The 14308-nt window shown below is 38.6% G+C and overlaps 1 protein-coding gene across 1 annotated transcript; it reads left to right on the top strand.

Moving 5' to 3' along the window:
- The first annotated feature begins 3469 nt into the window (after positions 1 to 3469).
- On the top strand, positions 3470 to 6626 carry LOC134796990 (PE-PGRS family protein PE_PGRS4-like). The gene is made up of 2 exons (XM_063769184.1): positions 3470 to 3826; positions 4588 to 6626. Exons 1-2 carry the CDS (start codon positions 3815 to 3817, stop codon positions 6202 to 6204), a joined length of 1629 nt encoding a protein of 542 aa, XP_063625254.1. The 5' UTR covers positions 3470 to 3814; the 3' UTR covers positions 6205 to 6626.
- The last annotated feature ends 7682 nt before the right edge of the window (positions 6627 to 14308 follow it).

The following is a 14308-nucleotide window of genomic DNA, read 5'->3' as shown; positions in this document are numbered from 1 at the left end:
ATATTTTACGAGTAGGTATATGGAGTAGGTATCTCAGCAACATATTTTTAAAATATGTAAAGTCGTCAAACCATATACGGGTATTAAAATATGTAAGCATTCCTTGGCTACTTGTTATGTCCTTTGTTTTTATGTAAATAAAGTAATAGTGAACAATCCAGTCTTATCCGCACGAAGATACGAGACTCCATATTGAGTATCATAGTCCATAGACTAACTTGAGTTCGAGTAATGATTATCGACTTCTTATGGCTCAGCCATATTAAAAAAAACCGGACAAGTGCGAGTCGGACTCGCCCACCGAAGGTTCCGTACTTTTTAGTATTTGTTGTTATAGCGGCAACAGAAATACATAATCTGTGAAAATTTCAACTGTCTAGCTATCACAGTTCGTGAGATACAGCCTGGTGACAGACGGACGGACGGACAGCGGAGTCTTAGTAATAGGGTCCCGTTTTACCCTTTGGGTACGGAACCCTAAAAAATACAAAAACCAGATTTCTAAAAAAATCATATAATCCATATATTATCACAAAATCACACAATTTCACGAGAAACGGTTGATAGCTGAACATACGAAAGCATTTTTGAAACGGAGATGCTTCGCTCGCGCCTCGCGCTCGCTGACTGATCAGTAATAGCGGTTTTCAAGAATCCAATTTGACTCGCGAAAATGACAAGGTGACGTCTTACATGGTTGTATAATATCATCTATGCGCAGAAATATGACTATATGTAACTCTACTAATTAGTCACCTTACGTAACGTAAGGTTTAAGTAACCTTGTTAACAAATCTTGGAGACTTGAGTTATCTTCCACTGACAAATTATCGCATACGCCTACAAGATTCGACATAACTGAGTGTCAAATTTAGCTGTCGGGGGACTATTCGACTTGCAAGAGTGACGGTTGCAATATGGTTATAATCTTATTATAGGTATACTTCATGGTTTAACAGGTAAAACAAGGAAAGTGTTACTTAAATATGCACCATTCCCGACATTGCGAGAAAATGAAACGGGACACCGCTCCTCCATATAAAGTCTATATTTTACTCCTGATTATTAATATTAAACCAAATAAGTAATATTTTTACGCGATTTGATGTACGAGTATATTATTGACCAGCTATAAGGGGCATAGCTTTTGATATTTTTTATTTATAAAAGTCAAAAGTCCAAAAAGGGGCATAGGTATATAGCTATGGTCAATTATACAAAAAATTGTGTAGAAATATTTACCACAAAGTTTGTATGGAGAAGCGGTCATGAACACTCTTAACATTGAACAAAACATTAAACTTGGATAAACTTATCACTCTTATCAGTCTGCGCAAATTCGCCTGCTCATTTTTCGCGTTATAATAAACACTTAACTTGCGTTTGGAGTCAAAAATAGCATTAACAAATTTGTATGTTCCGTATATCTTATACTATCCTAAAGACAAAACGCCATATATACCCAGGTAACAAGAGTATCCATAACCCTTTGCGATTCACGGCGTCATCATTACTTCACTGTCAACAATCGCAGTGCGTAACTGCGTACCAACAACTATGAAAGTGCAGCGGGCACGTGCAGATGGCGACCGCCGAGATTAATGCCCGCCACTTTCCTTGTGCCCGTGATTTGTGTTGCATACCGCGTTGGTATGCCACCAAGAACACTAAACTTGCACTTGATGTCCTCGCAAAATATTACCAATAAAAAAGGTTGTCTGGAAGAGATCGCTCTTAAGCGATAAAACCACCTGTTGTGGCTGTACCTACATTTATTGCAAACTATGAGTAGGTATGTGAGGTGTACAATAAAGAGTATTGTATTGTATTGTATCTGGGAGACCGAGCTTTGCTCGGAAAACATATAAAAACTCAAAAATGCGCGTTTTCCCAGAGATAAGACCTAGCTAGATCGATTTTTCGTCCCCGAAAACCCCCATATCGCACATTTCATCGAAATCGTTAGACCCGTTTCCGAGATCCCCGAAATATATAAATAAATAAACACAAGAATTGCTCGTTTAAAGGTATAAGATATATGTGTCACTGTAAAAGCCCGAAGTTCGGCAAAACCTAGGATTTACCGGTAAAACCTAGGTTTTACCGATGCCGATCGGTAAAAGCCCGAAATGTTAAATCTTACTAGTTTACTTCGGGCCTTTACCAACACCGACATGGTAAATCCTAGGTCTTACCACGGCGACCGGTAAAGTTTGAATCATGCACTAAACTAGTAAGATTTAACATTTCGGGCTTTTACTGATCGGCATCGGTAAAAACTAGGATTTACCGGTAAAACCTAGGTTTTGCCGAACTTCGGGCTTTTACAGTAACATATACAAGAATTGCTCGTTTAAAGGTCATTGAAGTTAAGAACAATGCCGTTATAGAGAAGCCTGCAACTTCGTCCGCATAAAATGATGAATGGTTTCTGTGATATTCAAAACTATTCTATTAGGCCAAGCAAAATCATTGTAATATCTTCATTTCCTAAATGCGTGAAGGTAATCTGAATTTGCGCAATCCCGCTTTTTAATGTTGTGGAATGACTAATAGGTATAAATTACTACATGACACATGATAAACTTTTTGCCGAAAAACCGAACTGATAAGGCTTTTAAGGAATTGAGGAATGTAAAAGTTGATGTTATTCATTTCTGGTAAGTGCCCACCAACAAACATTTTCTTTGATGTACATTCAATTCACATTAAAAAAAATCTGAAATTCGAAAGCAAATAATTTGATATGGGCCCCATTTCTCGAACGATATTAGACTAATATTATTGGTCCACGAACTGTCAAATCGTATGGGTTGCCATGACAACACACTAATAATATTAGACTAATATCGTTCGAGAAACGGACCCATGGTGTTATTTCTCAAGTTACATAGGTAAATATGTGGGTATATTCAATCCAGTCTACCGTAAGTATTATGTTTTCAGCACTTACCTGCCTATTTAATCATTATATGCATACTCTTATGAGGCATGCAGGAAAGCAGCATAATAGGACAAGACAAGTTGGCTTACGTTCACGAGACTGGATCATTTAACGTCTTGATTAGATTTAAATTATGGTTCAGGTATTTAAATGTAATGTAAGGTGAAGAAAATGCACTCAAGAAAGAACAGTAGCAGTTTATGACATGATGTGTAGTACTGATTATTTTTGTGGGAATAAATAGGTAGATACCTACTGTTTATTTTGTAGCAACTTCAATGCAGCAGCAGAAAAAAAAAACATTTGATAGATGATCAGTTCCATTAAAGTTTATATTGCTCTGTAAACTTTAATAAATCATTTCAGCTGGATTTGGGTATACAGATCCCTTTTACGTAAAACAATGCTGAATCGAAATTGCTACAAAATATTCGACGTCTGGTAGTAAAACAACAACTCACAAAATTTGTGCTAAATATCCATCAGAGACAAGAAATATGCCTACCCTACCTACACCAACACCAATCATACAACCGTGGCGCGGACGACACCTGTCCCAAAATGTGCACGAAAATTGCGATCGGCTACTTGTTACGCAACTTCCGGCCGGGTTACCTCATTGCTGGGTTCGGAAGCTCACTCGCTCCCATTCCTTCAGCCCGCAGTGAAAGGGTCGTCGATACTTTTACCCTCGTGCAGCCTGCGCTGCGCTTGCGTCTGGTGCACCTACACCTCTCTTATAAATTCGTGAAGACACTACGCTTTGACATTACGAATTCGGCGGTTGTCCCATCCGGCCGTCTGATACCGCGTGTGTTGTGCCCAGTGATTTAGTTTCCAACACGCAACGAGCATAATAAACAAACAGAAATGAAATTCACGGTGAGTGTGTGATCAGTGACAAGCGAAATTTAAAAGTGTTTCTGGAGACGAATTAGGTCTGGAGTTTCTAATGCAGTGTTTCAATAGTACATAACAACGAGGATTATTAATTTATTATTTAAACTGAATCGAGACTGGACCAAGCCAGCGATCAAGAACATAATGTCACGTTCGAAACGTCAGACCAAATAATAACCGCGATTAAGTTCCGTTTCAGTATAATTTATAAGTGAAAATCGTGTTAGTTTAAACCAAAATGAGAAGGATTATTACGTCAATTAAAGTATATTAACGGTACGAATGATACACGTCGAGTTGCAGATTGTATTTTTAATTTTAATTTATTAGTAGTAGTAATTAGTAGCGAGAACGGTTGTGTGTATGTTGTTTCTAGCTTAGAAAGGAATTTAAACAATTATAACATTTATAACATGTGATTCTAAAACCTCAAGTAAAAGCGGTAAAAGTGAAATTAAAATTTATTGCTATAGAAGTTTAATCTCTTGGAAATGTCATGCGGGCCGCGCGGGCACGGGCGTTAATGTAGCGGTTATTTTTCTAAAACCCGTTTCGGGTTTCCCTTGTTTGCATTTACGAAAGTGAAAATTAGATTAGTATTAATTACATAAGTCGGATGAGCGTGCGCAGAAATGCCGTCATGCGTTAATAACCTCTCGCGGAAATATTTTTTACGTCTGTATGAAAGAATAATAAATGATGCTGCTTAATTATGCTAATGACAGTTTTTGCTATAATTCCAGATTACATTAATCGCTCTGCTGAGCGTTACAACGTCCTGGGCTAAGAAAGAACAGAAGGTGGATGAATTGAAAGACAAGAGAGAAGCGCCAGTTGGATATCCCGCATCGTCACACAGTTACCAGGCTCCGTCGCTGGGCCACGAGGGTGCTAGCGCCATCAGCATCGGGGCTGGCTACAGCGTCGGTGGAGCCAAACCCAGCTACTCCAGCTATGAAGGACAAGGATTTAGTGGATCTCATTCACTCTCATCCGAGGGCCTGCCAGGCAGCGGCCACGCGACCATCCAGCTCGCGCCGATCACACTGCAGCCAAGTCACGGTGGCCTAGTAGGAACCGACCTTAATCATTTGATGAGTCAGCTTCAGCAGCAATTGAACTCAGGAGCTCTGAGCCTGCAGGCGCCGGAAAGCTACGGAGGCTCGATACAATCGGAGGGCCACGGCGGTTATGGTGTACAAGAGCAAGCTATCCCACAGTACCAGTTCTCGGCACCTAAACAGCAATATAGTATTGCCGAGCAACAGCCTCAACCCAGCATACCCTCGTACGCCGCTGGTACTAAAGGTCTTGGATCTTACAGTTCCACAGGCCCAGTCCTGTTCAATCCTACAGAAGCTAAACAATTGAACGCCCCTTCCTTCAACTACGCTGCTCCCAGTTCTGGCCACTCCTTCGGTTCAGGGGGGCTCAATTTAGGTAGCGGAGCCCAATATTTCACAGGTGCCTCTGGCTCTATCGGAGAATCTCTTGGTGGTGGATACTCTTTAAGTGGCCCTTACAAATCTTTCGGAAATAGTTACGCGTCCTCTGGAAAGAACTCTTTTAAACCGTCTGCTTACATAGGATCTTCAGTTCAAGCTGAGCCAAGCCACGACATATCTGCTTCCTACAGCGTGCCTTCCTTTAGCGGTGCCTCTTCTCAATCTGGTGCCATTTCTCTAGGTTCCGGTCACGGCGGTCATTCACTGGGTTCCAGTCTTAGTGGACACTCAATAGGATCAAACAGCCTCGGCGGTCATTCTCTTGGATCTAGTAGCTTCGGTGGTCACTCTTTGAGTTCTGGAAGTCTCGGCGGTCATTCTCTAGGTTCTGGAGGTCATGGTGTTTCCCTGGGCTCTGGAGGCCTTTCTTTCTCCTCCGGCGGTCACGGTAGTCACGGTGCTTTATCTCTAGGATCAGGCGGACTCGGTGCGAGTTTCGGAGGATCTCACGGCGGTTTTGGAGGCGGTTTTGGCGGCGGTTCATCTAAGTACATTTCTAATGCTTACCTTCCGGCTAAAGACAGTTTTGCATCTCTTTCCTCTCACTCTTCCGGTCTGTATTCTCCACCTGCTACTAGTTACGGTATTCCTAACTCCGCTCATGCCGCGTCTTCTCACAGTCCCCAATACTACAAGTCGCAGCCATCATATAGCTTTGGAGCCGGTAGCTCATCATACAAATCACCCTCAATCAGCATGAGCTCCTTAAAATCTTACCCTAAATATAGCTCTGGTGGATATAGCAGCCTAAGTTCACAGTACGGATCTCCTAAAGAGCCTCTTCAAGGTTCTTATAGTGAGAATACTTATAACACAATAAAATATAGCGAGGAACTAAAAGCCAGTCCTCAATAAGTGACTCTTAGGAGGGAAATTGCTTGTAAATAGTGAGTTTGTGTGTGTGTTTGCGTGTGTTCTGTGGTGTAGGGCGAAGAGTGTTGCCTAGGCGAAAGTGTTTTCATCGGTATGATTTATTTTCGTATGTTCCGCTAATTACTTACTTGCCCCGCGCGGGCGACCGCGTCATTGGCGCTTAATGTGTTTTGGATACATGCTTTCTTTTTAGTAACAACCACATAATTATGTTACTAGTTACCTATTATATATATTATCGCTTTGATTCTGGTTGCGTCAACTTCACCAAAACATCCGTGAGTTTGTTTTCAAATGGTCAGCTCAGAAATGTAAATATTATTTTAAGTTAATATAGCATAGCTTATTTATTAAAGATAGCCCGTAAATCGTTATTGTTTTTAATAAATTTGTTGTAAAAAATGTTCTATTTAGTTTTATTTGCTCACTTTATATTTCTACTAAGTTTTATTCGTCCTAAATAAGTAAACGAGGTGTCTACAAAATTAAGTTTCTAAGACTATTTCCTTAGTCAGCTTTGATTGAAGATACCTCAAGATGGTGCTGTCAAAACGCATGGGCTCGGATCGTAATATGTACGAGATATGTATGACGTGAAAACATGATATTCCGGCTTGTATAATCGACGGCGCTCTAACAATTTCACTCGTAGGAAAGTAAAGAATATTATAAATAGGTAGATAGCTGGCTCATGCAGTTTTCTAACCTTACTTGGGTGTTAGACGAGATCTTCATTTTGCTCTTAAGATACAAGTAGATAGATATTAACAAGCTAGAGTTAGTGATAATTGTTGAAAGAAAACGGCTAGTGATCATGTTATGATGAAACAAGGTAATCAAGGTATTATGCAAAATGGATTCCGATTCCTACAGATACATTTCCATTAGGTTTACGTAAAACTCCTTATTGCCAAAAGATAAATCCTCATACAATATAAATTTAGAAACAAATGATAAAAAAATGTATACTACTGGCATGTTTTACATGTTTAAAATTTTAGTATAATCCGAGAAATTATCAAGGCATAAATTAGAGAGTCGATAAAAAAACCTAAAATGGTAGTCTTTTCTTCTAGCCTAACTTTTCTTCATACCTCACGATTTTATGAATTGGAAATCCTAAAAGCTAATTTGAATAAGGTAGGTAACAGAGTGGAACGGCGGCCATCGCATAAAAAAGAAAATAAAAACGGATGCCCTGATCTCACAATGAGATGCAGCTAAACGAACGCGCATTAGCTAACAGCTGACCACTGAAGTCCATCCTAAAATAACAAGGCCGTAACTACAAATGATGCTGTTACCTCATAATGACTTACAACCCATGATGTTAAACATGAGAAAATTCACTTTAACAGTGTTGATATAAAAACCAAAGTGTGATCACGAAATGTTTTGAGGTAGGTCACTGTTCTTGCCTCAACTCAAATGAGCTTCGTGGATTGTTACGGCTTTTGTCATTTGCGGCCGGTTATTCAACGATACGGTCCGAGGCGCATGTAGACGTCGCTTACTTCCGAATTTTCTTATTATCTTATTATGTGTCTGGTCACGATCTGTTGCAACGCATAGGGTTGGTAAGCGGATCTGTGTCATGTTTTTGTTATAGTGGTATGGATTGTGCGGATGATCGTGAGTTACGCGATGTCATCGATGGAGGATGAGGTTCTTTAGGTACTACCTATTTACTTTTTTTACTACTACTATTTACCCTTGTTTTAATAACTCGACAGAATGTGATAAGGTTAGAGTTAGATGGGGTAAGAGAAACATTAGAGCAAGAGAACACTTGCAGGGAATTCTCATACCTCCCTCCTCACGTGACCTTATGTGCTTAAGGCTTGTCCGCCGAACTCAATTTTCTATCTATACCTAATTATATAGGTGCTGCAAAATGGGCTCGAAAATTTTACTGATTATACTAATTAGAAGACTCCATTATAAAAGCATACTCCAGAGCACACAGTCGTTTCTGCTTTCATTATAGTTTAGTGTCAGTGACAGCTGCCACGTATACTGATGATAATACCACAATTAATGAAACAACTCAAAGCTAGCTTAATTTTTGGAATGAACAGAAATGTATGATTTAGGTAATGCATTTCAAGTAAATAACAATAAGTAACTTGTTACTTCGCTGATGGTATAGTCACACGGACAAAGTGCCAAAAATATTACACACTACGTAATGTATGGGCAATAAGGCCATTGTATACATACATTTGGCACACTATCCGTGTCGATATTTAATACCTTGACTGTACTTTTCATATACTCGTAAGAGTCTAACTAACGGCTATATCAGAAGCAATAATTAAAACACACACTGCCAGCGCGAGCTACACGCTACGAGCGTAGCCGATAACACGTGTTTTCCGCTTTGTAGTGAAAAGCGCCTACGAAACGGGAACCCACCTAGTGGGTCGCTGGCAGTGAATGTGTTAAAACATGTTGATTTTGCCTTCAAGGCAAACGTGATATTTTCTTCGCTTTCCATTAGAAGAGAAAGAGGATGTACAGTCACCTACAATAATATCTCATACAAGCCGAAAAATATATCAGCCGAATCGGCAGTGGCAACCAATATGCGTTGCAGGTTAACCTCCATACAATGTCCTGTGCCTGGATATCGTTGTAAGTGGACCCTAAAGACTGTTTTCGTAATTTACCTTCACGAGTATACGCGTGTGAAAACTGTCACCTTACTGCTATTAACCCTTTTCCAGGCCGCACCAATCTACATGGTTTTCCCTAAAAATCCAATATATTCCAATTAATCCAGCTTTGATGATTCATTCACAAGTCAAATTTCCCGAAAGTGCAATATAATTTGAATCTTAAATTGGAATGCTAAAGTTGAAATTCTAGTGGCGCGTATGTGGTCGATAAATCGTACTATGCCTGGAAAAGGGTTAAAATAACCGTGGAATGTAAAATTGCACCTACCTGACCGCTGTCTGCCACAAAAGTACAATAAGTAATAATTATAAAAGCGTTTTACGGTATATTTATTTGAATGACGCAAAAATAAATTTAACTTCTTCTTAAGCTTTTTAGGCATTGAGATTAGTAGATTTAATAGCGATGACCATTTTTAACTTCTATGTCGTAATTTTGTGCTCGTGGCAGCAGTTCAATTTACGTTCAATTACACTTATACATAGGTTAAGTACGGTACAACACAGGGGCCCGATTTTTGAATTTCGACCGCTCGATTTCGTGTATTTCGTTCAATAATATCTCCACTACTAGGCATTTAAATTCTACTAATAGAATTGAAAACGAGTGGTCAATGCCACTCGATTCCCAATTTATATCGCTCGTATTTCAAAAATTAGCATTTCGCCGTATTCCACCGATTTTCAAGTGCCGAAATCGAGCGATCGGAATTCAAAAATCGGCCCCCAGTTACTTAGGTAAGGTACAACTTAGGTAAAGTTTCGAAGTTATAAATAGGCTAAATAGCAGTGCCTAAGATGAAATTTTTCATATGCACAAAGCTAAAATACAAAAATATAAACGCTGCTGCCAAATAGACTTGCGGCGTTGTAATATACAATGTCAGTCATCTATATTTTCTAACATATATACTACGCAAGTTAAGCATTATTTAATTTAATTACTTATTTAATGCGATAATCTACAATCAATAACTCAACAATGCATTGCATGTTGGATCACAGTTTAGCACTTGAAATGCTTATAATTCTACCATATCGTAAGCAACTGATACAGTAATCGTGATTGATTACTTACCTACTGTTAATGATTACCTTTCATACACATTAGTTCCCTTTCCTAGTTACATATACTAACATAGTAAGTACTATGTAATACCTACTTACCCAGTGGCGTAGCTAGCATGGGTGGCACCCGGGGCGGAAATTGTGGGTGTCACCCCAAAATTCAATCAAAATTGTAAAATATGTTTAATATTTTACAATTATAAAATTACGTTTAATATTCCATAGCTCACAATTTACTCCATCGCTTTCATTTTAGATTCCATGAACTCTCAATAGTCCACACCCTGGCGGGTGTTGCCTCTGCGCGCGTTCTATGACACGGGCAAGGACAGCATCTGCTCGGTGTAACCCACATTTCATAAGTGTCATAAGGGTCTACATGTTGGCCTGGGCTCCGCGCACGCCTCCCAAAAGTCCGAGTCATCATTGTCCCGTGAAAGATATACAAATAATTTACGTTAAAAAAAAAATTAAAAACTTTTTTGCCAAGTGCGCGATTTCAAAGAGATTCTGTAAAATCCCATTTCACAATGAATTTCAAATAGTCCAGAGTCACCCAATTAGAAATAGTGACATAGCTTCTCAATTACAGAAATAATCACATAATTAAAAAAAACTTTCTGAATAAAAAAACCTACGAGGCACCAACATATTATTGTTACATACCAGGAACCCCGAGAGATTTTAACCATGCATTTCTGAGGCCAAAATAAGGAAAAAATACTAAAAGAGTTTACGTCAATTTCGCCAAAATAAAATTGTTTTTCGATTTTTTGTACATAAAATGTAAATGCTATAATTTGTAAAACTGACACCCAAAAATAATTTTTACTTTTTTTTTGTCAATTACAGAAATAATCACAATTAAAAAAAAAACTCCAAATTTGCGAAACTTTCCACATGAGAATTTCTCGTTTTTCGATTTTTTGTACATAAAATGTAAATGCTATAATTTGTAAAACTGTCACCCAAAAATAATTTTAACTTTTTTTTGTCATTTACACAAATAATCACATAATTTAAAAAAAAACTTTCCAAAGTTGCGAAACTTTCCACATGAGAATTTCTCGGTAACTTCGAAAAATGTTCTCGAGAACGAGAATTTATTTATTTATCGTAGTTTATACCATGAATATTCACGATAGTTTAGGTGTAGTATCCTTACCCCCAGAAAATTCCGACTTTTTGTCTACCGCTTCCGGTCAGAAAAATGTATGACGGCCCGGCCAAACGGTCAGACCTAGGTGGGGGGTGCTCGACCAAATGTCATATTGACGCCGCCATATTTTTTTTTCAATATGGCCGACTTTTTTTTTAAATTTTTTCAAGTTTGCACTAGCGCGCTGAAATTTTGGCCACGGAATCTCGGGATCCCCTAAACACCTATCAAAAATTGTTTTTTTTAGAAAAATGCAACAATTGCGGGAAAACTGGCCACTTTTATTTTGTATGGCAACTTTTAAACGGTGCGTGATAGGTGGGGGTGCTCGACCAAAGCGGCTACCGCGAAAATCGAAATTCGCAAATTGCGGGGATCTTTCTCTTTTACTCCAATGAAGGCGTAATTAGAGTGACAGAGAAGAATCCCCGCAATTTGCGAACTTCGATTTTCGCGGTTACAGCCCAAATGTCATAGAGGGCCCCGAGACAAAACAAACTGCATTAAAAAAAAATGGTTGACTTTTTTTTTAATTTTTTTTAACTTGGTGCGAGCGCGCTGAGATTTGGCATGGCGGGAGATAGAGGCCTCTAGATTCCTATGTCAAAAAAAAGTTTTTTTGGAAAAAATCCAAGATGGCGGAACAATAATTTCCATGTTCTGAGAACATTCTCGAGAACGTTTCCGCTTTTTGGGAATGTTCTGCAATTTGTACATTGCTATGCTGGTGCTACTGGACTATGAAACTAGGCGAATTCCAAAACAGTTTATAGGACATTTTAGTCTTTAAATATGATCAGGAATATTCTGTCAAAATCTCTCGGGTTCCTCGTGGGCATGTTGTATATTATTTCCTTAATGGCGGTTGTGCAATCTGCCACAGTTTTACGAATTTTTATAGATGGCACTACTGATGTTCACGGTCGGGTGTCACCCCCCAAGTGGGTGACACCCGGGGCGGGCCGCCCCCGCCGCCCCCCCCTAGCTACGCCACTGTACTTACCTACGTTACGGTGCAAAAATGATGTAAATTATTCCATCTGGTAGGACACCAGCCAAGTGCGTGTCAGGCCAAGCATGGAGGGTTCCGTACATAACAACAAAAAAGTGTGCAAGGAAACAAAACCCTTGTGTCATATGTACATACTTACATAGGTATACATATAGACGGACACAATAAAACCTAAAGATTGCCTATTTGCCATTATGGCTGTAATGAATCCTGCTGAATGCCGCGTCAGTCGTAACAAAAACTAAAATTGATAAAAAAATTTTTTTTATCCTTTTTGAAGTTGGTTTTTTTTTTCTATAAATTACACATTCAAGAGGAAAGTGATGACCGCGCGCGACTGATTCTCCTTATATTTCGCTCCTAGTTCAAAAAAAGTCAAACGAAGGGACTTAGCTATGGTTAATACACATGAAATTGTGTAAAAAATAAATATTTTCATAATGTCAAAATCCAGAGGCGAAAATAGCTCGGAGTAATTAACAATGGAGCCGCCATTAACAGACGTTCCCCTCTGACGGTCGAAAATAGGCGGCCAATGGTCAACCATATGTATGGACTGACGTTTATCTGACATGACGTACCTATACATTTGATGTGCCCCTCCCCCGCAAAAAACGGCAGACTATTTTGTACCGAAAATTTTAGACATGGCGTCTCCGTTGGTTATATCCTCTAAGGAAAATAGGGACCACGTCCATTATTCTCTTGAGTGTTATACATAACGCCACCTATACTCGGCGAGATGAACTTTCTTTCAGTATGGTGAACGCCAACGTGCAACGCTCTCTATAGTTAAACACGAACTCTTTATCAACCACATGTTTATTTGATACGTCAGCTAGATGGCGTTGTTATAAAGGTTATTTTTCGTGTACATTTGAAAGCTTACACGATTATTGAAGCAATATTTGTCACTGGAAATTGTCAAAATAGTCGTCATACAGATGTAGTGTAGTGCATCGTATTTTCACGGAAATAAGAAGAATAAGAAATAATCACCCCGACAGAAAAAAAATGTCCCCCCTCTAACTCTCAAACCATGGGTCCAATTTTTTTTTCTTTAATGTCATTGTATAGATATATTATCTTAATACATATACATTTTGTCACCTTCTTTCCCCTACTTGTTAAATAACTACCTACCTGATTAAAATGATTAACGTCCTATTACCCTATGTGTAATCTCACCTAAGTTTGTATTATTTAACATAGAGTTCCTACTGGCTAGGATCAAATAATAGACTATGAGGGTAGAAACTCAAAATACTTCTACATAAGTAGGTACATAAGTATTTTACTGACATACAAATCAACAATATATTTTTTTTATTGCATAAAGTATTTAAGTATTTAAAGCACATGTTATGTACGTAGCAGCAAACCGTGTATGACTCATGCATTTTGTTTAAATTCACTTTCAACCACCGAAAATGAAAAGACTATGACTCGCGTAATGTGAAAATAATATGGCTCAGTTCTGATCAAAATCAGATGATGGGTTTACGGACGATTAAGAGCCGAAGGCGAGAGTTCTGATATGCATGGTGCCTTTTTAGGGTTCCGTATTTGTTTGTTCCCTAAAAATAAATATATTTATTAGGTAGGTACAACAAATATGCAATTAACGACATTTAAAACATAAAATTATTTGCAATTTTACATTATTAAAATACTTATTATAATATCAACCTCCTCGTAGCCATATGACGCGGATATCGCGACCGGTGTTACTAAGATATAAAAGCTTAAGCACAGTAAAAAGATTGAGAGACATCTGATTTCTAGTGAGTGATTGAACTAGTGATTCAAATCCGCCCTTATTATGTAACAATTGTAACAGCAGCCTTTGTTTCTGAGGCAAGTTCATTAGCAAACCTTTATCAGATGCCTGCATCTTTACGAGTACATTCCTATTAACGGTCTGTTACAAAACTACGTATTACTGTACGGGAATATGCTTTTTAACTATATATTGGGCTTACTTATCTGATGAACGATATTTACATAGGTTGTAGGTTGTCGTTTTTCAAAAGCTACAAGCTTGTAATACAAGCGGATATCACTTTTTTACTGCTTTTGTGAGAAAGGGACTTCCACTTGTGTTACAAAGTTACAAGCTTTTGAGAAACGAGCCCCAGTTCCTTCCTAAAGCCCCATTTATATGGTTCA

The sequence above is a fragment of the Cydia splendana genome, chromosome 14 (assembly GCF_910591565.1).
Source record: "Cydia splendana chromosome 14, ilCydSple1.2, whole genome shotgun sequence".
Classification (NCBI taxonomy): Eukaryota; Metazoa; Arthropoda; class Insecta; order Lepidoptera; family Tortricidae; genus Cydia; species Cydia splendana.
The sequence above is the reverse complement of the archived record's forward strand: the minus strand, read 5'-3'. Positions and strand labels throughout refer to the sequence as shown.